The sequence below is a fragment of the Loxodonta africana genome, chromosome 24 (assembly GCF_030014295.1).
Source record: "Loxodonta africana isolate mLoxAfr1 chromosome 24, mLoxAfr1.hap2, whole genome shotgun sequence".
In the NCBI taxonomy this organism is placed as follows: domain Eukaryota; kingdom Metazoa; phylum Chordata; class Mammalia; order Proboscidea; family Elephantidae; genus Loxodonta; species Loxodonta africana.
Window position 1 is genome coordinate 27,808,387 of NC_087365.1, and position 27,151 is coordinate 27,835,537.

The 27,151-nt window shown below is 43.5% G+C and overlaps 1 protein-coding gene and 1 non-coding gene across 2 annotated transcripts in view; one reads left to right on the forward strand and one right to left on the reverse strand.

Annotated features, from left to right (window-relative positions):
• TGM6 (transglutaminase 6) overlaps positions 1 to 27,151 on the reverse strand; it is a 70,494-nt gene that overhangs the window by 26,590 nt on the left and 16,753 nt on the right. The window contains exons 2-9 of the mRNA XM_064276468.1: positions 24,848 to 25,057; positions 24,095 to 24,337; positions 22,669 to 22,787; positions 21,177 to 21,305; positions 19,147 to 19,324; positions 18,502 to 18,640; positions 16,118 to 16,221; positions 15,800 to 16,042 (exon numbers count right to left, since the gene is read on the reverse strand). Of these exons, the coding sequence (XP_064132538.1) occupies positions 15,800 to 16,042; positions 16,118 to 16,221; positions 18,502 to 18,640; positions 19,147 to 19,324; positions 21,177 to 21,305; positions 22,669 to 22,787; positions 24,095 to 24,337; positions 24,848 to 25,057 (1,365 nt within the window). The remainder of the gene's footprint in view (positions 1 to 15,799; positions 16,043 to 16,117; positions 16,222 to 18,501; positions 18,641 to 19,146; positions 19,325 to 21,176; positions 21,306 to 22,668; positions 22,788 to 24,094; positions 24,338 to 24,847; positions 25,058 to 27,151) is intronic.
• LOC111751163 (U6atac minor spliceosomal RNA) lies at positions 19,479 to 19,600 on the forward strand. The gene has a single exon (XR_002786250.1). It is a non-coding gene; the product is annotated as a U6atac minor spliceosomal RNA (small nuclear RNA).

Genomic DNA, 27,151 nt, shown 5'->3' on the forward strand with positions numbered 1-27,151 from the left:
CTGTCACAAATTCAAGCCGGATTCAGAAGAGGAAGTGGAATGAGGGATATCATTGCTGATGTCAGATGGATCCTGGCTGAAAGCAGAGGATACCAGAAAGATGTTTACCTGTGTTTTATTGACTATGCAAAGGCATTTGACTGTGTGCATCAAGACAAATTATGGATAACATTGCAAAGAATAGGAATTCCAGAACACTTAATTGTGCTCATGCAGAACCTATACATTGATCAAGAGGTAGTCCTTCAAATAGAACAAGAGGATACTTCGTGGTTTAAACCTATACACTGATCAAGAGGTAGTCCTTCGAATAGAACAAGAGGATACTTCGTGGTTTAAAGTCAGGTAAGGTGTGAGTCAGGGTTGTATTCTTTCACCATACTTATTCAATCTGTATGCTGAGCAAATAATCCGAGAAGCTGGACTATATGAAGAAGAACAGGGCATCAGGATTGGAGGAAGACTCATTAACAACCTGCGATATGCAGATGACACAACCTTGCTTGCTGAAAGGGAAGAGGACTTGAAGCACTTACTGATGAAGATCAAAGACCACAGCCTTCGGTATGGATTACACCTCACCGTAAAGAAAACAAAAATCCTCACAACTGGACCAATAACCAACACCCTGATAAACAAAGAAAAGATTGAAGTTGTCAAGGATTTCACTTTACTTGGATATACAATCAACGCCATGCAAGCAGCAGTCAAGAAATCAAATGATGCATTTCATTGGGCAAATCTGCTGCAAAAGATCTCTTTAAAGTTTTAAAAAGCAGAGATGTCTTGAAGACTAAGGTGATCTCTGACACAAGCCATGGTGTTTTCAATCGCCTCATACGCTTGTGAAAGCTGGACAATGAATAAGAAAGACTGAAGAAGAAGTTATGCCTTTGAGTTACGGTGTCGGCAAAGCATATTGAATACACCGTGGACCGCCAAAAGAACAAACAAATCTGTCTTGGAAGAAGCACAACCAAAATGCTCCTTAGAAGCAAGGATGGCGAGGCTATGTCTCACATACTTTGGACGTGTTATCAGGGGGGACCAGCCCATGGATAAGGACATCATGCTTGGTAAAGTAGAGGGTCAGCAAAAAAGAGGAAGGCCCTCAACAAGATGTATTGACACAGTGGCTGCATCAATGGGCTGAAGCATAAAAATGATTGTGAGGACGGTGCAGGACTGGGCGGTGTTTCATTCTGACTCCACGGCACCTAACAACAATACCAATAGCCGGAATCAACTCGATGACTAGGTTTTTTGGGGGGGGGGTAATAGTATTAAAAAAGGGGCTTGTAATGGATTGAATTGTGTCCCCCCAGAATATGTGTCAACTTGGTTAGTCCATGTCTGGTTGTCCTCCATTTTGTGATGTTCCTGTGTGTTATAAATCATAATCTCTGCCTGTGATTAAAAAGGATTAGGGCGGGATGTTAACACTCTTGCTCAGGTCACATCCCTGATCCAATGCAAAGGGAGTTTTCCTGGGGTGTGGCCTGAACCACCTTTTATCTTACAAGAGATAAAAGGAACGGGAAACAAGCAGGGAGTTGGGAACCTCATACCACCAAGAAAGCACCTCCTGGAGCAGAGCGCATCTTTTGGACATGAGGTTCCTGTGCTGAGATGCTCCCAAACCAAGGGAAGACTGATAAGGACCTTCCTCCAGTGCCGACAGAGAGAGAAAGCCTTCCACTGGAGCTGATCCCCTGAATTTGGACTCGTAGCCTACTAGACAGTGAGAGAATACATTTCTTTTTGTTAAAGCCATCCACTTGTGGTATTTCTGTTACAGCAGCACTAGATGACTAAGACAGGGCTTTAGTAGCAGATATATTAGATGGCTTGCTGAAACCTTTTTTTTTTAAATTAATTTGCTTTTTTATTGCACTTAGATGAAGGTTTACAGAGCAAATTAGTTTCTCGTTAAACATTTAATACACATATTGTTTTGTGACATTGGTTACCAACCCCACGACATTTCAACACTCTCCTCTGCTCGATCTTGGGTTCCCCGTTACCAGCTTTCTTGTCCCCTCCTGCCTTCTCGTCCTTGGCCCTGGGTTGCTATGCCCATTTAGTCTCATTTTTTTTTATGGGCCTGTCTAATCTTTGGATGAAGGGTGAACCTCCCAAGTGACTTCGGTACTGAGTTAAAAGGTTGTCCAGGGGCCAAGCTCTCGAGGTTTTTCCAGTCTCTGCCAGATCAGTAAGTCTAGTCTTTTTTTGTGAGTTAGAATTTTGTTATACGTTTTTCTCCAGCTCTGTCCATGACTGTCTATTGTGATCTGTGTCAGAGCAGTCAGTGGTAGTAGCTGGGCACCATCTAGTTGTGCTGGATTCAGTCTAGGCTGCTACCTTCTAAAATTGCTATAATTAAAATACAAGCACACCAGTTGAAGGGAGTGCCCCATACTGAAGGAACTAAGGGAAATAATCTTGCCGATGCAGCTGCTAAACAAGCTGCTTCTCAAGTTATTGTTTCCCCTGTTTTAGAAAAAAAAAGTGTATAGAGGGCCTTTGGAAGAACCTGTGGAGAACTATTCTCATTTTCAACTAGTGCATTTGCACCTACCAAAAAGAAGCTTTTAAAACATAAGCGATTTGCTCAATCTAATAAAATTGAAACATGGAAAATGGCAGGCTATTATCAAGACCCTGACACCAATCTATGGTTAGGACCTAATGCCAAAACTATTCTTCCTAAAATTTTACACATCCCTATGATGAGGACTCTACATGAGACTACTTATCTAGAGAGAAATAAAATGATTGAAGTTTTAAAGAAATACTGCTGGGAAAATTTTTCTGAGGCAGCTGAGCATGTGTCAGCCCACTGCTCTATCTGCCCTCATTATAACCCTGGGAAAGATCTTAAGACTTTCTCCGAACAATATCCTTTGCCTCTGGGCCTGTGCTCAAATGGCAGATTTTATCCAGCTTCTACCTTCGAGTGGTTATAAATATGTCTCAGTAATGATTTGTAGATTTTCACACTTAGCTTATCCCTGCTAATGGGCCACTGCTTCTTTTGTGGTAAAGAAGTTCCTTAAGAACATAATACCTACTTAGATAGCACCCAAAATTCTTTGCAATTATCAGGCAACTCATTTTACTGGACAAGTTATTCAGGAATTATGTCAAGTTAGCCCTATAAGCCAGAGATTACATTGCCATTATCACTCACAGTCCTCTGAACAAATAGTATAATAAAAACTCAACTTGCTAAGGTTTATGAGTCCCTAGGTTTGTCTTGGACTAAAGTTCTCCCTTTAGTCCTTTTAAATTTGAGAAGCACTCCTTTTGCATCACATAAACTTAGTCCTTGCAAAATAGTTACTACTGGAAGGCCTATGACCCTTCCTTACATTGCCTATACAGATCCTAACTGGGTACAACCTGAATTATTGAAATACTGTCAATATTTGCTGCAGTGCTGTAAGAAATATTTTTCACAAGTTAAAGAGGTACTTGAGGAGAAGAAACCTGCTTCTCCTCTGTCAATATTAGCCCAGAAGATGGTTTATTGGAAAAGGCACCAAATAAAAGGGGTCTTGGAAACCCTGGTGGCATAGTGGTTAAGTGCTACAGCTGCTAACCAAGAGGTTGGCAGTTCAAATCCACCAGGTGCTCCTTGGAAACTCTATGGGGCAGTTCTACTCTGTCTTATAGGGTCGCTATAGGGTCCCTATGAGTTGGAATCGACTCGACGGCAGTGGGTTTTTGGTAGCTAGTCATTTGAATCAATCCTTGTGCAGCTAAACTGGAAGAAATTAACCTTTGGATTCATTTGTCACAGTTAAAGAAAGCAAAAGTGCCTATTTGGACCTGTTAGCCAGGTGAAGATTTGAAACTTAGACTGAAGCAATGCCCCCACGACCAGAAGCAAGCAACTTCAAAGCCAAAATCACAGAGCAGGATCACATGCAAGCTGCTGAAATCTATGAACTCTGATTCTTAACTGTTGGTATTTTAACAGTCTTGACTATTTTTGCTCACTGTGGAATTATTATTTTTTAATAGCTTATGTAATCATTGAATATCTTTAAACTTGGGAGTTAAAGTTTTTTTATTCTTTATAGCAGTAGCTGAATATATTTAATGCTTATAACTTTTTGAAATAGTTTTATTTTACCTACTTGGGTTCATCTCCTAATGAATTACTAGAAAAAAATGTGTTTTATACTCATTAATTTCTCTTAACTATGTTACTTTAATCAAATTTTTCTCCATTATGAAGTTTATAAAATATCCCCCTTCTGTTATAACCACCACTGATGCCTGGAAAGGAAATGCTTTTATCTCAATCAGTTGCCAGCACCAGCAATTTAACAGAATGCTGGGTGTGTTACACTGCCCCATGATCCACACAGTACCATACTGAACCTCTTGCTGTACCAGTCCTAGACTATAAGTTCACATCTAATTTTACTATTGATTTTGAAAAAAGCATTTAAATGAGCCATTCAGGTCAAACTATGACTACCCCCAGAACTGTACACTTATCCATCAGCTCCCTGTTTCAGTCTTACCCATGGATGGATACAATGTTATACTCTGTCCACACTATATGAAGTTTTTATTAATGATGCTTGATATTATCACTTAATAAAAGATAACAGTATTAGAATTAATCCAAATCTCCCTATTTGTACCCAACTCCAAGATTCCTTAAATTTTGGAGAATTTTCCATTTCTGATGATTTGCTAACTGCAACCTGGCTTGAAAAAGCCAATCAGTCCATTCTTTTTCCTGATATTCAAACCAGAAAAGGCATGTTATGTGCCCCATCTGGATATAGTTTTTTAATGTAGATGATCAGCTTATATAAGAATTAAGTCTGATGACTCACCTCATATTTGGGCTTTACCATGTTTAGATAGTTAGAATACGATAGGGCAATGTACTTTAGGGGTACCCTAGGAGTTCCCATGAGTATCCATTCATACAATGACAGCTTACTACGGGACAGTGATTTGAAATTAATATCTGTACAGAAGAAAGAACTCATCCTTTCATGCAATCCCATAGCTGATTACTCAGGATGGGGATGGTCCTTCTTATGTGCTACTATACCATGGTTGGAAGCCCTGGTGGTATAGTGGTTGAGACCTATGGCTGCTAACCAAAAGGTCAGCAGTTTCAATCCACCAGGCACTCCTTGGAAACCCTACGGGGCAGTTCTATTCTTTCCTATAGGGCTGCTATGAGTCAGAATCGACTCGACGGCAACGAGTTATACCATGGTTTGGGACTGGTCAGTTAGAAATGTCCATTCACAAGGTATCTGCCACTATGGTTCAAATTGCAGATAGTGTTACTGATGGAATGACTGGAAACAAAAATCATTACAATTCCTTGTAAAAGTTGTATTGGATCATAGAATTTCCCTAGATTTTATTTTAGCTCAGCAAAAAAAGGTTTGTGCTGTCACCAATACTTCTGCATGGATAAATACCTCTGGAGATGTAGAACAAGATAACTCTAAAACACATCAAAAGGCCTTTTGGTTACATACCATTCCTTCCATGACAGTTCTTTCCTTCCTTGATAATTTTAGCTGGTTACCCAAAGCATCGGGTCTGGGATATGCTTCTTTCTGCTAGCCTGTCTCCTTCCAATCATTGTAATTATTATTATGTTGTTGTAGGTGCCATCAAGTTGGTTCTGACTCACAGCGACTCTATGTACAACAGAATGAAATACTGCCTGGTCTTGTGCCATCCTCATAATTGTTGCTTTGTTTGAGCCCATTATTGAAGTCACTGTGTCAGAAGATCTCATTGAGGGTCTTCCTTTCTTTTTTGCTGACCTTCTAATTTACCAAGCATGATGTCCTTCTCCACGGACTGGTTCCTCTTGATAATATGTTCAAAGTATGTGAGACAAAGTCTCGCCATCCTTGCTTCTAAGGAATATTCTGGATGTACTCCTTCCAAGACAGATTTGTTTGTTTTCCTAGCACTCCATGGTATATTCAGTATTTCTGAACAACACTGTAATTCCAAGGCATCAATTCTTCATTTTTCCTTATGCATTGTCCAGCGTTCACATGCATATAAGGTGATTGAAAATACCATGGCTTGTGTCAGGCACACCTCAGTCCTCAAAGTGACATCTCTACTTTTCAAAACTTTAAAGAGGTCTTTTGCAGCAGATCGACCCAATGTCATTTGATTTCTTGATGGCTGCTTCCCTGGACATTGATTGTGAGTCTAAGTAAAATGAAATCCTTGAAAACTTCAATCTTTTCTCCATTTATCATGGCAGTGCTTATTGGTTCAGTTGTGAGGAGTCTTGTCGTCTTTATGTTGAGGTGTAGTCCATACTGAAGGCTCTAGTCTTTCATTTTCAGCAGCAAGTACTTCAAGTCCTCTTCCCTTTCAGTAAGCAAGGTTGTGTCATCTGCATATCACACAGATTGTTAATGAGTTTTCCTCCAATCCTGATGCCATGTTCTTCTTCATATAGTCCAGATTCTTGGATTATTTGCTCAACATAGAGATTGAATAAGTATGGTGAAAGGATGCAACACTGATGCACACCTTTCATGATTTTAAATCACGCAGTATCTCCTTGTTCTGTTTGAATGACTGCCCTTGGTCTATGTACAGGTTTCTTGTGAGATGTCTTAGTTATCTAGTACTGCTATAACAGAAATACCATAAGTGGATGGCTTTAATGAAGAGAAATTTATTTCCGTACAGTAAAGTAAGCTAAAGTCCAAATTCGAGGTGTCAGCTCCAGTGGAAGGCTTTCTCTCTCTGTTGGCTCTGGAGGAAGGTTCTTGTCCTCAATCTTCCCATGGTCGAGGAGCTTTTCAGGTGCAGGGACCCCAGGCCCAAAGGATGCACTCTGTTCCCAGTGCTGCTTTTTTTGATGGTATGAGGTCCCCCTGTCTCTCTGCTCAGTTTTATTTTTTATATCTCAAGAGATTGCCTCAAAACACAATCTAATCCTGTAGGTTGCGTCCTGCCTTACCAACACAGCTGTTGCCAACTCTCCCTCATTAACGTCATAGAGGCAGGATTTACAACATATAGGAAAATCAAACAATACCGGGAATCATGACCCAGACCAATTGACACACCCATTTTTGGGAGGACATAATTCAATCCATGACATGAGCACAACTAAGTGTTCTGAAGTTCTCATTCTTCACAACATTATCCATAATTTGTTATAATCCACACAGATGAATGCTTTTGCATGGTCGAAAAACACAGATAAACATCTTCCTGGTATTTTCTACTTGCAGCCAAGATCTACTTGACATCAGCAACAATATCCCTTGTTCCATGTCTTCTGAATCCAGCTTGAATTTCTGACAGTTTCCTGTTTATGTACTGCTGCAGCTGCTTTTGAATGATCTCCAGCAAAATTTTACTTATGTGTTACAGTAATGATATTGTTCAATAAGTTCTGCATCCTGGTAGATCACCTTTGTTTGGAATGAGCACAAACGTGGATCTCTTCCAGTTGGTTGGCCAGGTAGCTGTCTTCCAAATTTTTTGGTGTGGATGAGTAAGCACTTACAGCGTTGCATCCATTTTTTGAAACATCTCAATTGGTATTCCATCAATTCTGGAAGCCTTGTTTTTTGCCAATGCCTTCCTTGCAGCTTGGACTTCTTCCTTCAATATCATCAGTTCTTGATCATATGTTACCTCCTTAAATGGTTGAATGTTGACCAAATCTTTTTTGGTACAGTGACTCTGTGTATTCCTTCTATCTTCTTTTCATGTTTCCTGTGTCATTCAATATTTTGCCCACTGAATCCTTTAATATTGCAACTCAAGGTTTACATTTTTTTCTTTAGATCTTTCAGCTTGAGAAATGCTGTGTGTTCTTTCCTTTTGGTTTTCTACCTCCAGGTCGCTGCACATATCATAATACTTTACTTTGTCTTCTCCAGCCACCCTTTCAAATCTTTTTTTTTTTAATTGAACTTCAGATGAAGGTTTACAGAACAAAGTTGTCATCAAGCAATCATCACACACATTGTTGTAGGACATTGGTTAACAACCCCATGACATGTCAACAATCTCCCTTCTCAACCCTGAGTTCCCTGTTACCAGCTTTCCTGTTCCCTCCTGCCTTCCAGTCCCTGTCCCAGTGCTGCTGTACCCTTTAGTCTTGTTTTGTTCCATGGGCCTGGTCAATCTTTGGCTGAAGGGCGAACCTCAGGAGTGGCCTCATTACTGAGCTGAAAGGGTGTCTGGGGGCCATACTCTCAGGGTTTGTCCAGTCTCTGTCAGGCCAGCAAGTCTGGTCTTTCTTTTTGAGTTAGAATTTTGTTCCACATTTTTCTCCAGCTCTGCCCAAGGACCCTCTATTGTGATCCTTGTCAAAGCAGTCAGTGGTGGTAGCCGGGCACCATCTAGTTGTACTGGACTCAGTCTGGTGGAGGCCATGGTAGATGTGGTCCATTAGTCGTTTAGACTAATCTTTCCCTTGTGTCTTTAGTTTTCTTCATTATTTCTTGCTCCTGAAGGGGTGAGACCAGTGGAGTATCCTAGATGGCCACTCACAGGCTTTTAAGACCCCAGATGCTACTCATCAAAGTAGAATGTAGAACATTCTCTTTATAAACTCTGTTATGCCAGTTGAGCTAGATGTTCCCTGAGACCATGGTCCCCATAGCCCTCAGCCCAGCAATTCGGTCCCTCAGGGAGTTTGGATGTGTCTATGGAGCTACCATGGCCTCGCCTTGTACAGGTTGTACTGGCTTCCCCATATTGTGTCTCCATCTTACCCTTCACCAAAGTTACCACTTATCTTTAATCAAGTGTTTTTCCATCCCCACCTCTCCCCTCCGTCGTAACAATCAAATATTGTAAATATTGTTCCTTTTTGTATGTAACCTTTTCATGAGTTTTTACAGTAGTGGTCTCATACAGTATTTGTCCTTTTTGTGACTGACTTATTTCATTCAGCTGTGCTGTGCTGAGTTCCTTTTGTTTATGGATTTCTTTTTTATTTCTTTTGTTTTTGTAGATTTTGTTTTTGAGTCTATGTTTTTCTTCTTTAATTCAATGAGTAGGTTTGTTAACTTTCTTTGTGGTTACCTTGAAATTTACCCTTATTTTCCTAGGTTTGAACCAGCCTATTATTACTTGGTATCACTTTGCCTCCTTCTCCATTAGAGAGTTCTACACCATTTATTCCCTCTTCTATTGTGCTGGCGTTGTTGTCATTTACAGATTAACCTTTTTCCCTGTTGCAATTCTTTTGGTTTTGGATAGTCCTTGAGAGTTCATTTCCTAGGTTGGTATCTGGCTGGTAAAATCTTGCATCCTAGATTCAGGCTGTGGTCTGATGTTTGTTCTCAGACCAAAAAAAAGACCAAAGGACTCCCTTTAATAATTTCTGTAAGTTTGCTTTGGTTTTTACATATCCCCTTAATTTATGTTTATCTGGAAATGTCCTAATTTCACCATCATATTTGAGTGAAAGTTTTGCAGGATATATTATTCTTGGTTGGCAATTTTTTTCCTTCAAGGTTTTATGTATGTCATCCCATTACCTTCTTGTCTGCCGAATAATCAGAGCTTAGTCTTATTGTTTCTCCTTCATATGTGACTTTTGGTTTTCTTGAGCTGCTTGCAGGATTTTTTTCTTTGTCTTTGGTTTTAGTGAGTGCAATTATGATATGCCTTGGTGTTTTTCTTTTAGGGTCTATCCTATATGGGGTTCATTGAGCTTCTTGGATAGCCAGCTTTTCATCATTCATGGTATTAGGGAAGTTTTCTGTCAGGAATTCTTCAATGATCCTCTCTGTGTTTTCTGTTTTCTCTCCCTGCTCTGGAACTCTGATCACTCGCAAATTTTTGCTTTTGATTGTATCCTACATAATTCTCAAGGTTTCTTCATTTTTCTTTGTTCTTTTTTTCTGATTTTTCCTCAGAGTTGTATCCAAGTGTTCGTCTTCAATTTCACTGATTCTATCTTCCATCATTTCAAACCTGCTCCTCAGCCCTTTTATGACACTGTCCATTTCTGAAATGTTGTTGTTTATCTTTTGGATTTCTAATTGTTTCTAGTTGTGAATTTATTTTGGCATTTTGTTCCTGTATTACTTTCCTGAATTGTTCCATTTTTTTGTCTGTATTTTCCAAGAATCTTTCTGCCTTTTCCAAAAATTTGTCTATTTTTTCCTCATTTGTGTCTGCTTTTTGCTTCAACTCTTGGATTCCTCTGAATATTAGAGATTTGAATTCCCTGTCAGGTAGTTCTAGTGCCTTTTTCTTCTACTGGAAAGTCATCTGGTGTTTTATTTTGGATGCCTACTGGGCCCACCATGTCCTGTTTTTTTTTTTTTTTTTATGTTTTGATATTGTCTGCTGTCTTTGGGACATTCAGTAGTTATTTTCTTCATTTCTTGATTGTATATTGGTTTGTTTTGTCCTGATTTCTTGTTTTATTTTGTTATGTCTGAGCAGGCGGGCTGTGCATTCTTTGTTGTTTTCTCATTTGTAGTCACAATACTTTTTACCTCCTTGTCCAATGGGCAGGACCAGCCATTCAGCTATGGTGCAGCAGGGTGGATCCAGTTGAAGGGTAGGGGCTGGAATGGGTTGTTTGTGGCATGTATTAGGGCCGACAGGGCAGGCCAGGAATCAGTTCTGGGCAGGTTCCAGTAGGCCGTACCTGTGCTGCTTGGGGTGTGATGTTCAGTGCACGGGTGCAGGTAGGCAGGAAAGAGGGGGGATGTTGTGATGTGTGGGGCTAGCAAGGGTGTGGGAAAGAGGAGAGATAGGAGAGAAAAACAGGAGCCAAAAACAAACAAGCAAAGAAAGAGGAAAAAAAAGGAGGGCTAAGGGAGCTTGCCATTGGAGTAAAGAGATGAGAAATGGAAAAAAGCAAAATGAAAAAGGGAAAAAGAAAGAAAAAAACTAGATAAAAATTTGGAAAAGAAAAGTCCCCAGGAATCCCAGAGTCCCACCAGTGGGGCTACTAAGACCGGGGAAGTGGCTCCCAGGCTGCATGGTATAGCCCAGCTAGAGGGGGTACAGATGTCTCCTTTGTGGCAGGTTTGCCCAGTGCAATGCATCTTTTGATTTCTTGACTGCTGCTTCCATGGCTGTTGATTGTGGATCCAAGTAAAATGAAATCCCTGACAACTTCAATCTTTTCTCCCTTTATCATGATGTTGCTCATTGGTCCAGTTTTGAGGATTTTTGTTTTCTTTATGTTGAGGTGCAATCCATACTGAAGGCTGTGGTCTTTGATCTTCATTAGTAAGTGCTTCGAGTCCTGTTCACTTTCTGCAAGCAAAGTTGTTTCATCTGCATAATGCAGGTTGTTAATGAGTCTTCCTCCAATCTTGATGCCCCGTTCTTCTTCATATAGTCCAGCTTCTCGTATTGTTTGTTCAGCATCCAGATTAAATAGGTATGGTGAAAGAATACAACCCTGATGCACACCTTTCCTGACTTTAAACCAATCAGTATCCCCTTGTTCTGTCCGAACAAGGCCTCTTGATCTATGTAAAAGTTTGTCATGAGCACAATTAAGTGTTCTGGAATTCCCATTCTTCGCAATGTTATCCATAATTTCTTATGATCCACACAGTCGAATACCTTTGTATAATCAATAAAACACAGGTAAACATCCTTCTGGTATTCTCTGATTTCAGCCAGAGTCCATCTGACATCAGCCATGATATCCCTGGTTCCATGTCCTCTTCTGAAACCAGCCTGAATTTCTGGCAGTTCCCTGTCGATATACTGCTGCAGCCGTTTTTGAACGATCTTCAGAAGAATTTTGCTTGTGTGTGATATTAATGATATTGTTCTATAATTTCCACATTCGGTTGGATCACCTTTCTTGGGAATAGGCATAAATATGGATCTCTTCCAGTCAGTTGGCCAGGAAGCTGTCTTCCATATTTCTTGGCATAGACGAGCGAGCACCTGCAGCACTGCATCTGTTTGTTGAAACATCTCAATTGATATTCCATCAATTCCTGGTGCTTTGTTTTTTGCCAATGCCTTCAGAGCAGCTTGGACTTCTTCACTCAGTACCATTGGTTCCTGATCATATGCCACCTCTTGAAATGGTTGAACATCGACTAATTGTTTTTGGTATAATGACTCTGTGTATTCCTTCCATCTTCTTTTGATGCTTCCTGCATCATTTAATATTTTCCCTCATGGAATCCTTCACTATTGCTACTCGAGGCTTGAATTTTTTCTTCAGTTTCTTTCAGCTTGAACTCACAGCCCTAGGCAACCACTAATTTAATTCATAATTTCAAATTTGCCTATTCTAGACATTTCATATAAAGGGAATCATACCATGTGTGGTTTTTGTGACTGTCTTGTAATGCTTTCAAGGTTCATTCATGTTGTAGCATGTACCCATACTTCATTCCTTGTTATTGACAAATAGTATTTCAATTGAGCCCTGGTGGTGCAGTGGCTATGAGCTTGGCTGCTAACCAAAAGGTTGGCAGTTCAAATCCACCAGCCATTCCTTGGAAACCCTATGGGGCAGTTCTACTCTGTCCTATAGGGTCGCTGTGAGCCAGCATCAACTAGATGGCAATGAGTTTGTGTGGATAAACCACATTTTATTTACCCATTGATGAACATTTGGGTTGTTCCTACTTTTTAGGTATTTTGAATAATGTTGCTATAAACATTCATGTACAAGCTTTTGTGTGCATATATGTTTTCATTTCTCTTGAGTATATACCAGTGAGTGGAATTCCTGGGTCATGTGGTAACTCTATGTTTAACATTTTTAAACTGTAAATCGCCAAAGTATTTTCTAAAGCTGCTTCACCATTGTACATTTCCATTAGCAATGTATGAGTGTTCCAGTTTATCCACAACTTCACCAAAACTTATTATTTGTCTGCCTTTTTATTTATACACATCCCAGTGGGTGTGATGTGATGTTACACTGAAGTGGTTTTGCTTTGCATTTTCCTAAAGACTAATGAGAAGTGTCATAGATGGTTAAGCATTGGGGTACTAACTGAAATATTGGTGGTTTGAACCCATCCAGAGGTCATAGCTAAGAAGATTTTGCCTAGCCCAAGATCGCAAATATTTACTCCTAAGTTTTCCTCTGAGAGTTTTATAGTTTTAGCTCTTAAATATAGGTCTATGATACATTTTGAGTTAATTCTTGTGTATGGTGTGAGGTGAGTGTCCAACTTTATTCTTTTGCATATGGATATCCAGTGATCCCAGCACCATTTGTTGAAAAGACTATTATTCCCCATTGAATTGTCTTGGCACCCTTGTCAAAATCAATTGAATATAATTGTAAGAATTTATTTCTGAACTCTCAATTCTACTCCATTGATTTATGTGTCTATTCTTACACCAGTACTTCACTGTCCCAGTTACTGTATATTTGTAGTAAGTTTTAAATTTGGGAAGTATGAGCCTTCCAACTTTGTTCTTTTTCAAGGTTGTTTTAGATATTCTGGGTCACTAGCATCTCCAAATTAATTTTATGATCAGTTTGTTAATTTTGGCAAAAAAGTTCCTGGAACTTTGATAGAAATTGAATGAGTCTGTAGGTCAATTTGGGGATTATTCACGTCTTAACAATATTAAGTCTCCCAGTCCTTGAACATGAGATGTCTTTCCATTCATTTAAAACCAAAACAAAGAAACCCATTGCCATCGAGTTGATTCCAACTCATAGTGACCCTATAGGACAGAGTAGAACTGCCCCATAGGGTTTCAAGGAGTGGCTGGCGAATTCATTCAGGTGTTCTTTAATTTCTTTCAACAATGTTTTGTAGTTTTCAGTGTACAAGTCTTTCTCTTCTTTTGTTAAATTTATTCCTAAGTATTTTATCCTTTTGATCCTATTGTAAATGGAATTAAAAAAAATTCATTTTTGGATTAGTTATTGCTAATGTATAGAAATACAACTAATTTTTTTATTCTGCAATCTAGCTGAACATATTTATTGGTTCTAATAGCTTTTTTAGTGGATTCCTTATCTTTTTCTATATACAAGATTTTGTCATGTACAAGTACAGATAGCTTTACTTTTTCATTTCTGACTAGAAATTCTTTTATTTATTTTCTTGCCTAATTTCTCTGGCTAGTACTTCTATTGGGAGCCCTGGTAGCACAGTGGTTAAGAGCTTGGCTGCTAACCAAAAAGGTTGGCAGCTCAAATCCACCAGCAGCTACTTGGGAACCCTTGTGGCAGTTCTACTCTGTCCTATAGGGTTGCTATGAGTTGGAATTGACTTGATGGCAATGGGTTTAGTACCTCTGTTACAATATTGAATGAAAGTGGCAAGAGTGGGATATCTTTGTCTTGTTCCTGGTCTTAGGGGGAAAGTGTCCAATGTTTCATTACGTGTTATGTATGCATGATGTTAGCTAAGGCTTTTTCATAGCTGTTTATTATCAGATTGAGGAAGTTTTCTTCTATTCTTAATTTTTTGAGTGTTTTTATCATGAAGAGTTGTTGGATTGTTTCAAAAACTTTTTTCTGTGTCTGTTGAGATGATTGTGTAGTTTTGTCTTTTTTTCTATCAGTATGGTGCATTTCGTTAATTGATTTTTGATGTTCAATCCACTGTGCATTTCTGGGGTAAATCCTACTTGGTCATGGTATATATTCCTTTTTATATGTTGCTGGATTCCATTTGCTAGTATTTTTGTTGAGGATTTTTGCTTCTATACTTATAAGAATTATTGGTTCTATAGTTTTCTTTTCTTGTGATGTCATCATCTGGTTTTGGTATCAGGGTAATATTAACTTCATAGAATGAGTTGGAACGTGTCCTCTTCTGTTTTTGGGAAGAGTTTATAAAGGATTGGTATTAGTTCTTCTTTGAATATTTACGAGAATTCAGCTGTGAAACCATCTGGGCCTGGTCATTTCATTGTGGGAAATTTTTTGATTACTAATTCAATCTCTTACTATACGTTTATTCAAATTTTCTATCTATTCTTGAAAACAGTTTTGGTTATTTGTGTCTTTCTAGGAATTTGCCTTAAATTATCTAATATGTTGGCATACAGTTGTTCACAGTATTCCCTTGCAATCCTTTTTATTTCTGTAAGGTTGGTAGTGATGTCTCCTCTGATTTTAGTTATTTGAGTCTTCTCTCTCTCTCTTTTTTTGTCAGTCCAACAGTTTTTAATGTAAAGTTGATCTATTTTGTCTGATAATACAGCCAACCCAGTTCTCCTTTACTTACTATTTGCATAGAATTTTTTTTTCCAGCCTAGGAAAGGGAGATATTTAAAATACATAGTTGGAGGCAGCTACTGAAATAAAATACAACCGCTTTGTTTTTATACCCGAACAAGTACGGGCTTTTCAATAAACCATTGACCATAATTTCATGACTATGGCACAGGCCCTGGCAGATAAAAAGTGCTACATAAAGAGGAGCTGCTATAATAATGATTATTATGAGCTGTTCCTAGCTCAGTGTATCCTAGGTGTTCAACAAATACATCGCTATTATTAGTATTAGTAATTGTTATCATATGTGAATATACCTAATACAATGCAAATGTTCAAGAAAATGTAGTATTATTATTATATGTGGGAAATCTAACACAGAAGAGGTACTTAGCTAACAGAGGAAACTATTAATATAACCTAGATGAAAGCACTTGACTTGAAGCACAAAGACAATGCTTAATGGAAGCTGCTATCACCATCGCAGCATTTGTGAATTAGTCTACCTCCCACCCCCACCCCTACCCCCATCTCAATTCCATCCCCACCCCTAGCCCCATCCCCCGGGTAGACATGCCATCTTGGGGAGGCTGACAGAGGCCGCCATGTTGCCCTTACCTTCTGGGTGCTTGTAGAGGCCTGTGATGTCCACGCGGGAGTCGCTGCCCACCGCCTTGGTGCTGATGCACCTCCCGATCTTCTTCGTGTCCGAGTACACACGCTCCTGGCTCTCGTCCTTGTGCCAGAGCCAGATGATGTAGTCCGCATTGACCTCGGCAAACACAAAGGGGCCGTCGTGGGCCAGGTGCACGTCGCCCTCACGGATGGCAATGACTGAGGCTGGGCCGCACCGGAACACGCCTGGGCCAGAGGGTTGGGCCTGAGCAGTGTGCCTAGGGAAGATCAGGGGTCTGGGGACCCCCTCCTAGCCTGTACCTTCGCTCTCCTCCTGTGGGGTGGCATCTAGAACCTGCCAGCCATTGTAAGTGGGGCCTAGGTCCCGCCGGGCAAACCAGCTCTCATTCCAGACGTGGAAATTCCTGCCAGAGAGGGAGGAAGGGAGAGGTGGCCTAGATGAGGTGGTACAGAAGCCCACAGGAGGGGGAGCTCCTATGTGAGCCCCACCCTGGGCCTTGTACTCTGCATGTGGCTGTGACTGGATATTGTGAATCATTCATTCAAACGCATTTATGAGCACATACTAGATATGTGCCAAGGACCTGTTCAAGGTGCCAGAAATACAACTGTGAATTAGAAGGAAGATCTTCACTCTCCTGCAGTTTACATTCTAACAAAGGAGACAGATAGGGAGACAGACAAAATTAAGCTAGTAGATAAATGCGAGTAACATAAATTCTGTGAAGAAACAGAGGAGCTTGAGGTAGAGAATAATTGCTTGGGCATACTCTAGGTAAATGACATCTAAGATGAGACCTAAATAAGAAAAGCTAGCCACAGGGAGAGTAAAGGGAACACTGATCTGGACAGAGGGAACAGCATGTGTAAAGCTCCTGAGACCAGAAAAGGCTTAAGAGTGTTCAAGGAACAGAAAGTATGTATCTAAGGGGTAGGACAAGCACACAGGGTAGGTAGGCTTCAGATTATGCAGTTCTGTAGGCCTAAGTAAGGAGTTCAGGTTTTATTTTAAAATTTCAGTGTTAAGGATGAGAATATGAGACTAGGGAAAGTGCCACCACTTGTACAAAGTCATACAGTAAGGGAACTGCAGAGAGAAGCCCGATTCCCAGTTTGCCTGGCTTTGCATCTTTACAGCTGGCCTCAGAACTCCTCTTAGGGAGGGAACTGTCTTGGTTTGGGAAAATGGGAGGCCACTGGCAACCTAGGTGGTGACAGGGATGCCAGCATCAAAAAGGAATGTCTGTTTGTTCTGCATGAGGAAAGGAGAAAAAAAAACTTTTGCGGGGGGGGGGTGGGTCCTAGTGATGGGAACAAAGGAGACGAGAAGGAGAGGGAAGAAGAAGGGAGCAGTGGGGTGGTACGAGGCTGGAGACGAGGTGGAGACGAAGATGCCTGGGTATGCTCCCTTCGGGGTGGCTGAAGGACACTCTAAGGACAGGGATGCTGAGGCTGTCTGTATGTCTGCAGTGTATACTGTCGACCATCCGCCCTAATTTTTAGGAAGCTGACCCTACTGAAAAAATGCTGTGTGACAGACTTGGCTGTGTGTGCACAGACGTTTGGACAGGGTTATTCCATGAAGCCTTGTTTGTAAAAGCAAACGTTTAGAAGCAACTCAAATGTCCATACATATGGGATGGTTAATAAATGACGGTTTTTCCAGACAACCGAGAGACAGAATGGAGTCATACCCCGCTCCTCCACCCACTAGCTGTGTGGCCTTAGACAAGTTACTTAACCTCTCTGTGCCCCAGTTCCTTCGTTTACAAAAAGAGATAATGTACTAACTTTGTTCATATGGTTGTTTGGAGGGATACATGAGTTAATACATGAGCAACCTTTAGGACTGGGCCTGGCAGACTAGGTGCTCAGTGTGCATGGTGTTATTATTAATACTCTAAACACTACACAAAATAAGGAAACTCTTTAGGTACTGATAGGGAATTGTTAAATATACAAGCGAGAAGACCAGATGAACATCTGCTGCCAGGTAAAAGTGGGGAGGTGGACGGTGTACGCGCGTGTCCTTTAATCCGCAGAGCCTCTCTGAAAGGCCATGTGAGAAACTAGTCATACTTAGTCTCTGTGAGGAGGACCGGGTACTTGGGGAACCGGGTGGAAGGGAGAGGTTTCACTGTCACCCATTTTGTACCTTTTGAATATTAACTCACATGAATTAATTTCCTGTTTTTAAAAAATAAAATGAACTTTTAAAGCTCTGTGTGAAGAGTTTTGGTTTGTTTTAACTGAGGGAGGAGGTTGTTCCCCACCTGGGTTGCACAGCATGAGCCCAGGCAGCGGATGTGGGAGCAGGAGCCCAATACAGAGGTGACTATGTGGAGGGAAGCCCCTAGGAAGGCAGAGAAATCTTGGGGAGGGCTTAGATGCCCCGAGTGCAGACTGCAGAATCGGAGGTTGAAAGCAATCAGATCTTGGGCCCCCTCCTGACCTCTGCGTTGTGTGTCCAAAGACTCCCTCTACATCCCAGAAGAGGAGTCCTGTCTCTCGGGACCCCTCCCCTTCCACTCCCCAAGGCACGTCTCACTTCCCCCAGAACTGGCTCAGACTCAGCAGAGTAGGGTTCTAGATCTGGGTCTGCCTCTCCCTGGCTGTGACAGAAGACAAGGCCCTGTCATACCTGCTAGGGCCTTGGGGAGCCCCAGCGCTACCACCTAACCCACCACATGCTGTCCTCTGTCAGGTCCTCCAGGGTCCGCCCGAAGGAATCCACGTATTTGTCCACTCTCAGGTTCCTGTCCGTGTCATGGGCTGAGTTGAAGTTGGACACAACCCTCGTGGCGATCCCCAGGCACCTAAGGACTGAAGGGCGGGAGGCCGGGGAGGCTTCAGGAGCAGGCCAGGACACCAGACCCAGGGAGAGGGGCCTCCAGCAGCAGGCAGCACTTTATCTGAGGCCAAAGTCCCTCCCTGTCTCCAATTATCTGTCTGCTTTGGCAGGGCTGAGGCTCCCATCTGCTGTCTCCTGTGCACCCTCTCAGGCGTGTCCTGGAGACACTACAGCCACCCGTTAGAATAGACAGACCGAGGCTGATAGACTAGAGCCCGCTCATTTTGGAAAGGAGAACCTACGGCCTAGGGGCCCACAGGTTTCACCCAAGGGCACAGTGAGCTAGAGGCAGACGGAGGTGGGACCCCAAAATAAAAAATCAAAACCATGTGAATGAACTGTCTGGCTTCTCTCATCATCAACCAGTTTTCCATTTCCCCGTCACAGATAAAGAAAAATGGATTTTTTGATCTATGCAAATACACGCAAACAAGGGGGCAGGCTCTGTGGGGGGTGCAGGAACTTATTTTCAGGGTACCTGTGCACATGACTCCAGCGAAGACCCAGCACTGGCCGTATTTGACGGGCTTGTACCTGCCCTTGAACCACTTCTGCAAAATGGCCACACTGCCTTGCCAGTGCAGCGGGCTGGTGCCACTGCCATACTTGCCCTGCCACTGGCCTTGGACCACACCCCGGTCATTGTTGCTGTTCACCTGGGAGAGGAGGGCACGGGTTCACAACCAGGCAGGGCTCCCCCTCCAGAAACTTCACCACTGGAAAATCATCCCTGACTTTGGACCACCCAGTGGTTTGGCCCACCCCTTATTTTTAAATTGTTTGGAAATTAGGGGCATCTGGTGCCTTCGAGTTTTGTATGAAAGTTGAGAAAGCACTCTTCTTGACCAGGATGGAAGAGGCCCTCAGACCTTACAACATGCATACGGTTAAGGCATTGCCATCTACTTTGTGGCATCTAACCACAGTTTGGGGCCCTGGTAGCGGAGTGGTTAAGAGTTTTGCTGATAACCAAAGAGGTAGGCACTTCGAATCCACCAGCCGCTCCTTGGAAGCCCTATGGTTCTACTCTGTCCTACAGAGTCACTATGAGTCAGAATTGACTTGACAGCAACAGGGTCGATTTTGGTTTTTTGGCTGCCTTCAAATGCCTATTTTTTGGTACCATTTGTCTTTTTTAATTGTCTTCTACTTGGATCCTCTGTTGTACAATTTTAGCATTTCTTGATTTAAATGATCTACATGCTGGGATTGTCACTGGTATAATTCTAGAGACAGCTAACATTTATTAAATGTTTACTAAGTGCTAGCGCTGTCCTAAGGAATTCATGTGTATTACATTACCCTGTTTAAGTATATGATGTAGGTTCTATTGGTCCCTCCTTACCCCCCCCTTTTTTTTTCAGGTGAGAAAACAGATTCAGAGGGGTTAAGGGACTTGTCCAAAATCACACAGCAAGTTAGTAAAAGAGTGACCCATAATTTGGGACTTTGACGTGGGAGCCTGGCTGTAATGCCCTACTGTTTGGATTGGTCACTACTTTTGATGATCTCTGCCCCAACATTTCTGTGAGGTCTTGAGGAATTGAGAGTATCAAACATGAGAAATGCAACTTTGTCTATTTTTGGAGTCTTAGATAACCACCCTTGACCTTGACACCTGGCTGTGATAGAGCTATTAGGCCCTCTGGCTCCCTTTGAGGGAGGAAGCATGGTGGCCTGAGGAGTATGAGGGGTTAAAGATGGCGCTTTTCCCATGGAAAGGTGGTTCTATGTCCCTTCCCCTTGAATCTGGGCTTGTCTGTAGCTGCTTTGATCAGTGGTTATGGTGGAAGTGATGCTGCCAGTCTCCAAGCCCAGGCCTTATGAGCCTGAGCCCACCTCCTTTCTCTTGGTACAATCACATCCTAGCCCTGGCTACCATGTAAGAAGTCTGATTACCCTGAGAATGCTGTGCTGTGAGGAAGCTTAAGCTAACCATGTGGAGAGGCTGCGTGGAGAGAAAGAGCAATGCCTAGCCAGCCCCAGCCATCTCATGTCAGGCATGAGTGCCACCTTGGATATTCCAGCTCCAACAGACATGACGTGGAAGAGAACCAAGAAGTGTCAATACCCAGAACCAAGGCCCCAGATAAATGGTCCTAATCAAACCATCCCAGGCATCTGCAGCCATTTAGGCCACCCAGCCAAATATCTTGGAGCAGACACGAACCATTCTCATGGTGCCCTGCCCAAGTTCCTGATTTACAAAATTGTAAGCTTAATAAATTGTTGTTTTATGTCATGGAATTTTGGAGTGGTTTGCTACAAAGCAATAACCCATTGCCGTTGTGTTGATTCCGACTCATAGCAACCCTGTAGGACAGAGTAGAACTGCCCCATAGAGTTTCCAAGGAGTGCCTGATGGATTTGAACTGCTGACTTTTGGTTAGCAGCTGTAGCTCTTAACCATTATGCCACACAGGAAAAGAGCATCCAAATAGGGGTGCCTTGGGAAAAATCAGTGTGGCCCTGGGAGAGTATGTGCAGGGCCAGCAGAGGGTGCCTCACCATGGCACTGATGATCCTGGTGACATAGATTGGGTCATGGCGGTGGGACACGTCGGTGGCTGGGTTGTCTTGGTGACTGGGGCTTCGGTCCAGAATGGAGAGGCAGATGTTCAGGATGTCCTCCTCAAACTGCTTCCCAGAAAGGCTGTGCTTAGAGGCCAATGCCTTGCCCATATCCCAGACCATCCTACAACCCTCATCCAGTCACTTGCATCAGTGTGAAGGGTTCATTCTAACTGTACCCTCAGGAACATCGCAGACACAGCATGAGCAAGTCTCAGAAACCCATCCTCAGAGTCACCTGGGAACCAGAAGCTCAACCTGAATCATGCCCCTCTCCTGCTCAGTAACCTTCCATGGCTCCCCATTACCCACAGTAAAGTCACAAAAATTCTACCTCACCAGTATGCTCATTTGGTCTACTTGATGCTTTTAAAAAGATTTGAATTAGTTAAAAAAAAAAAAGAAGATTGGTGGTCTCTGAAAATTTGGAAGGTCTAGTGGTGAGATGAGAAGGAATATGGGGACAGGAGCTGGCTGAAGGGACACAGGGAATACAGGGCGGAGAGGAAGACTGTGCTGTCTCATTAAGGGGAGATCAGCTGGGAGTGCACAGCGGGGTGTATATGGCTTTTTGTATGAGAGACTGACTTGATTTGGAAACTTTCACCTAAAGCACAATAAATAAATTAAAAAAAAAATTGGAAGGTCTAGGATCCAGTGGGCAATGAATAGTGGGTACCCCTTAGCCAGACCCTAAACTGTCTAGCATAACATCCCTTCTCAGCCTTGAGCCCCAGATGCTCAATCCCTGGCCTTCAGGGCAATGCTTTAACAGCTCAGCCTGACGGTTGTTTGAGGTCCCCCCTTTAGCAGAACCTCAGATGGCACTCACACTTGCCACTTCCACACTGCTCTGTCTGCTCCTCCCTCTCACTGCCCAGATCCTGCCCAACTTTGGAGACCTAACTGCAACACCATCCAGTTCCCGGGTGGAATTTGCTTTTACCCCCTTCCAAACTCCTTTTCCTTCCATCTCCACCACTTTCCTTCCCCACCGCGCCTTGAACTGTATTTATCTCAGGGAGTGGCTCTCAAAGTGGACTCCCAGACCCACCAACATCAGCATCTCCTGGGAGCTTGTTAGCAAGGCAAATTCTTGGCCCTGCCTCAGACCTCCCGAATCAGCAACTCTTGGGGTGGGGGTCCAGCATCCGCTGTTAATGAGCCCTCCAGGGGATTCTGATCTCCTCTAAGGTTTGAAAGCCTCTGATCTAAGTTATTTATCCTTCCTCAACAGAACTGACCTACTCTGTTTACAGACTGTATCCACAGTTCCTTCCCTCCCAAGAACCCAGCACAGGCCATGAATGGATCTGCGGTAGGAGTCAGCTCAGCTTGTGCCTGTCTGGGTAGAAGTGGGCAGACAGAGGGCTCCTAGGCTGACTTTACCACCCAGCCTGTGCCCTGTCTGTCCTGTGCCCCTGGAGACCTGCCCGTAGTTCCAGCCTTGGGTTCGGATGTGCTTCTCAACGCCTCGGAAGATGACCCCACTGTCGTTGAGCACGTACTCCTGTCGCTCCTCCTCCGAGGCCAGAAATACTTCGTCCTCTGAAAAGGAGTCATCAGGCCCAGAGTGGGGTGGGGCTCTGGCTGTGGCGGCCTGGGGAAGGGGCTGCATCAGAGGTTAGCGGCAGGACAGTGCCTGGAGGCTGATGGGGTAGAAGGGGACAGCCCTGCCAAATCCCTGGTCCCTCATCCCACCCCATGGGGGCGTATCTCCCCAGGCAGGGACCAACCCCAAGCCAGCCTAAGACAGAAAGATTTTAGGAGTCTTTAGGGGAAACCCTGGTGGCATACTGGTTAAGTGGTACGGCTGTTAACCAGGAGGTTGGCAGTTCGAATCCGCCAGGCACTCCTTGGAAACTCTATGGGGCAGCTCTACTCTGTCCTATAGGGTCGCTATGAGTCGGAATCGACTCGACGGCAGTGGGTTTTGGGTTATACCTTTGGGAGCCGTAGTGGTGTAGTGGCTAAGTGCTATGGCTGCTAACCAAAATATCAGCAGTTCAAATCCACCAGGTGCTCCTTGGAAGCTCTATGGGACTATTCTACTCTCCCCTATAGGGTCACTACGAGTTGAAATCTACTTGACGCCAACCGGCAGCCCTGTATTTCTTGAGTATTAATAAGGAAATTTCCTATTAATGATAAGATCTCAGCTACCCCTTACTGAGGCCTTACAAGGTACCTTGTACTTTGTAAGCATTAAACCAAAAAAAAAAAAACACCAAACCCAGTGCCGTCCAGTCGATTCCGACTCATAGCGACCCTATAGGACAGAGTAGAACTGCCCCGTAGAGTTTCCAAGGAGCGCCTGGCAGATTTGAACTGCCGACCCTTGGGTTAGCAGCTGTAGCACTTAACCACTACACCACCAGGGTTTCCTTGTAAGCATTAGCTCTATGAATTTTCACCATAATCATATGGGGCAGACACTGTTATTCCCATATTGCAGATGAGCAAACTGAGACTTAGAAAGGGAAGTAACTTAATAGAAAAAAAAAAAAAATTTTTTTTTTTTTTTTGAGCCGTGACTAAATCAGGGTCTGTCTGATTCCAACACCCAGGCTCTTAGCCACTCCTGGGTCTCTCCTGGCCATCTGGCACCCTCACTGCACACTGGCCTCCAAACACTAGATTCCAGCCCTCCTCCCCACCCAGCGCATGGCTCCTTTGTAGCATCTGCTGCCAGGCTCCTCTACCCAGTGCCTACCACTGCCTAAGCCAAGCTCTGACCCAGCTCTTGGCATTCACCTTAACCTGGCTCCCGGACCCCCTTCAGCTGCCCCCAAAGGCAGGCCTGCCTCTGCGAACAGCTTCTAGGAATATCTCTGCCTTGGATCGGCAGTTCCTACCTGGGCACCATGGGTTGAAAAGGAGAATAAACTCGCCCAGCTTTTTGTCACTGTGCTTGCGGCGGGAGGAGGCCCTGGCGCTCAGCCAGTAGCGGCCAATGACCGCATCAGGAGGGCTGGTGAAGCTGATGGTCCGGGTGTTCTCAGTCTGAGCTTCCTGGATGGCTCTCCAGGCAGCGCTCGCCTCCGGCTCCGATGTCTGGAACACAGCTTTGGTGCGGAGGGCCTCAGAAGCCTGGGGTCCTGGTGGAGAGGAAAGGGGGTGGTCAGGAGATGCAGCCACACCTGGGAAACCAAGATCTAGAGAAGCTGTGGGCCTGGAAATCCAACCTTCCCCCCTGAATTCATGGGAGACTATTGGGGAAAAGACTTGACGAAAGCATGAGAGGTCAGTGGCTGAGCAGGTTACACCCCACTGTCCTGACTCCCAGCCCTCCCTGGACCAAGGAGAGGTGAGAGGATCCTTTGAAACCAAAGTTCTGGCTTATGTCTAGCCAGGAAAGGGAAGATAAGCTTGGGCTCCCAAAGTGCCCAGTGATTTTCCATGCCCTTCCAGAGTCCTAGGTTCCCTGGAGTTCATGGGATTCTAGAGAGCTCACCTCATCCATCCCTGGAAAGCTGTCATCAAAAGCTTCCAGGGTTTGAGGCCCAGCCCACCTACAGGGACTAGCTTTCCCCATTGTCTGAGACAGACTGGTGACAAGATAAGCCTCTCTGACTGCTGGCCAGCAGGGGGTGTTGCAAGGCAGTTACCTGTCCCCACTGTGAAGATGAGGGCCTCCTGGCTCTTCAGGGCTCTGCTGAAATTCATTATGATGGTGAACATCTGGCCCCTGCGGACCACCAGATTGGGGCCAGGGAACTCCTGGGTGTGGTGGGCAGCACCATTCCTCTGCTGCTGCCAGTCCACCTCTGTGACTTTGACTCCTGGACAGGGAGAGGACAGAGAAATGAGGCCAAACCCTTAAAATGCGTCTCAGCCATTGCTTGGCTTGGTCTCTCATTTGTTTCATTCAGCCAGTCACTTGTTCATTCTGCCACTACTTATCAGTATGGGTTTTCTGTGCCAGGCTGGTGTCTGGTGCTGAGGGTCTACTGGTGAACAGATGGGTGTGGGCCTGCCCTTGAGACAGCATGGTGAGCCCATGTGGAGAAATGGTCACAGGCACGGCCTCTGGGGTCAGCTGCCTTGGGTTCCAATCCTGACTCAGCCATTTAATGGCTGAACTGCTTTCTACTTGATTGCTCTGTATCTCAGTTTCCCTCTCTGTAGAATGGGAATAACACTGTATTTTTACGCAAATAAAGTGCACCTTCTACTTTTGTTTGCTAGTCTCGCCCTCCTCCCCATGAGGTATTTTTGTAAGTGCACTATGGTAACTTTTTCACAGCAACATGTAAATGGTGCTTATAAAAATACGTCACTACTTTGCGGGGGGAGGGCGCAGTTGGCAAACAAACATAGAAGGCGAGCATTATTTGTGTAAAAATACGGTAATACTTTGTGAGGGTGATTATATGAAGATAACTGCATGTCATTTAGAGCTCCTAGAACACAAGACCTATTATGTTGCAGACTAGCTGGTGTGACAGATGCTAAACAGTCCACAAATGACTAATTATCATTTCCATACATGCTATCAAGGAAAATACCCGAGTAGAAGCTGAGAGTGCCATTACCAGAGGGGCCGGCCCCGTCTGAAGGACAACAAGGAGGCTTTTTTGAGAAGGTGGAGTCGAGGCTGAGTCTTGAATTAGAGATGTGTGTGGCATATCTGACCTCAACCCAAGTGTCATTCCTAAATTTGGTTGGGGTTCATTTATTCAGTAAACATTTATTGTGCCTGACTCTGTGTCAGACATTGTACCTGATGTGGCAGACACAGGGATCCGAGAAATAGACTCTGGCCCTGTGCTCAGGCAGCTGACTGTACAATGGAGGAGATGGGCATTAAGCAGATAATCTCAAATGTCTAGGCACAAATTTTGGAAAATTCCACAAGAGTGTGGCTTCGGAAACCTTGGGAGCATAGAATGCAGGCTGGTGAGGCTGGGCGGGGAGAGGGGGGAGCCTGGTGACTTCTAAAATTTGAGAGAAAGCTCAAGTATGGGGGAAGCAATGAGGTTGGAGGGGTCTCGGGCCAGACCCCCTCTCTCATTCCTCTTGAGCCACACTGGCCACTGTTCCTTGACCCTGCCAGGTACACCCTCTTTTCAGGGTCTTTGCATATGCTGGTTCCTCTCCTTTCAGATACGTGCATAGTTTGCTTCCTCACTTCCTTCAGGTCTTTGCTCAAGTGTCACCTTTGCCATGAGGCTTTCCATGACCATTCTTTCTTTCTCTCTCTCTCTTTTAAATAAAATTACTTTCATCATGTTGTGCAAACATCAACGGTTTTCCAGGTTTTCCATAACCCTTAACAGCAGCTCAGTGCTACACGGAGCACAGATGAGCCGTCCCTGCTGAGCCCTGCCCAAATTGCAGGCTCCTGAGCAAAAGAATGATTGTTGTCGTTTTAAACCACTAAGTGCTGGAGTGGTTTGTTACATGGCAATAGAAAACTGAAACATGAAGGGAGCCCCAATAACTGTGATGGAAAAGCCCATTAGGATTGTGACTCGAACTTAGATTTAATTGGTTTAACCAGCATCTGTAAATGTGACATATTTTTCACATCTAAACTTATGGTTGCCAGTTCATACCTGCTGAACTTCTCAACGTGAAACTTGGTGACTGGATAAGTTTTTAGGACTCTTCTCCAATAATAACACTCAATTCTTCTTTCAAACCTGCAAGCCCTAACTCAGAGGCTGGGCAAGGCTGTCCCAGGTGGCATGAAAGCCAGCCCCCTCCAACTATGATAATAACAATAATAAGATGAATAGTTAACACATATAGTACTTACCATAAGTCAGACACTGTTCTCTGTGCTGCTTTGTATTTATAAACTCATTTAATCTTCAAAACCATCTCATGAGGTAAATACTATCATCATCGTCATTTTACAGGTAAGGAATCTGAGGCACAGAGAGGTTAAGTAACTTGACCAAGGTCAC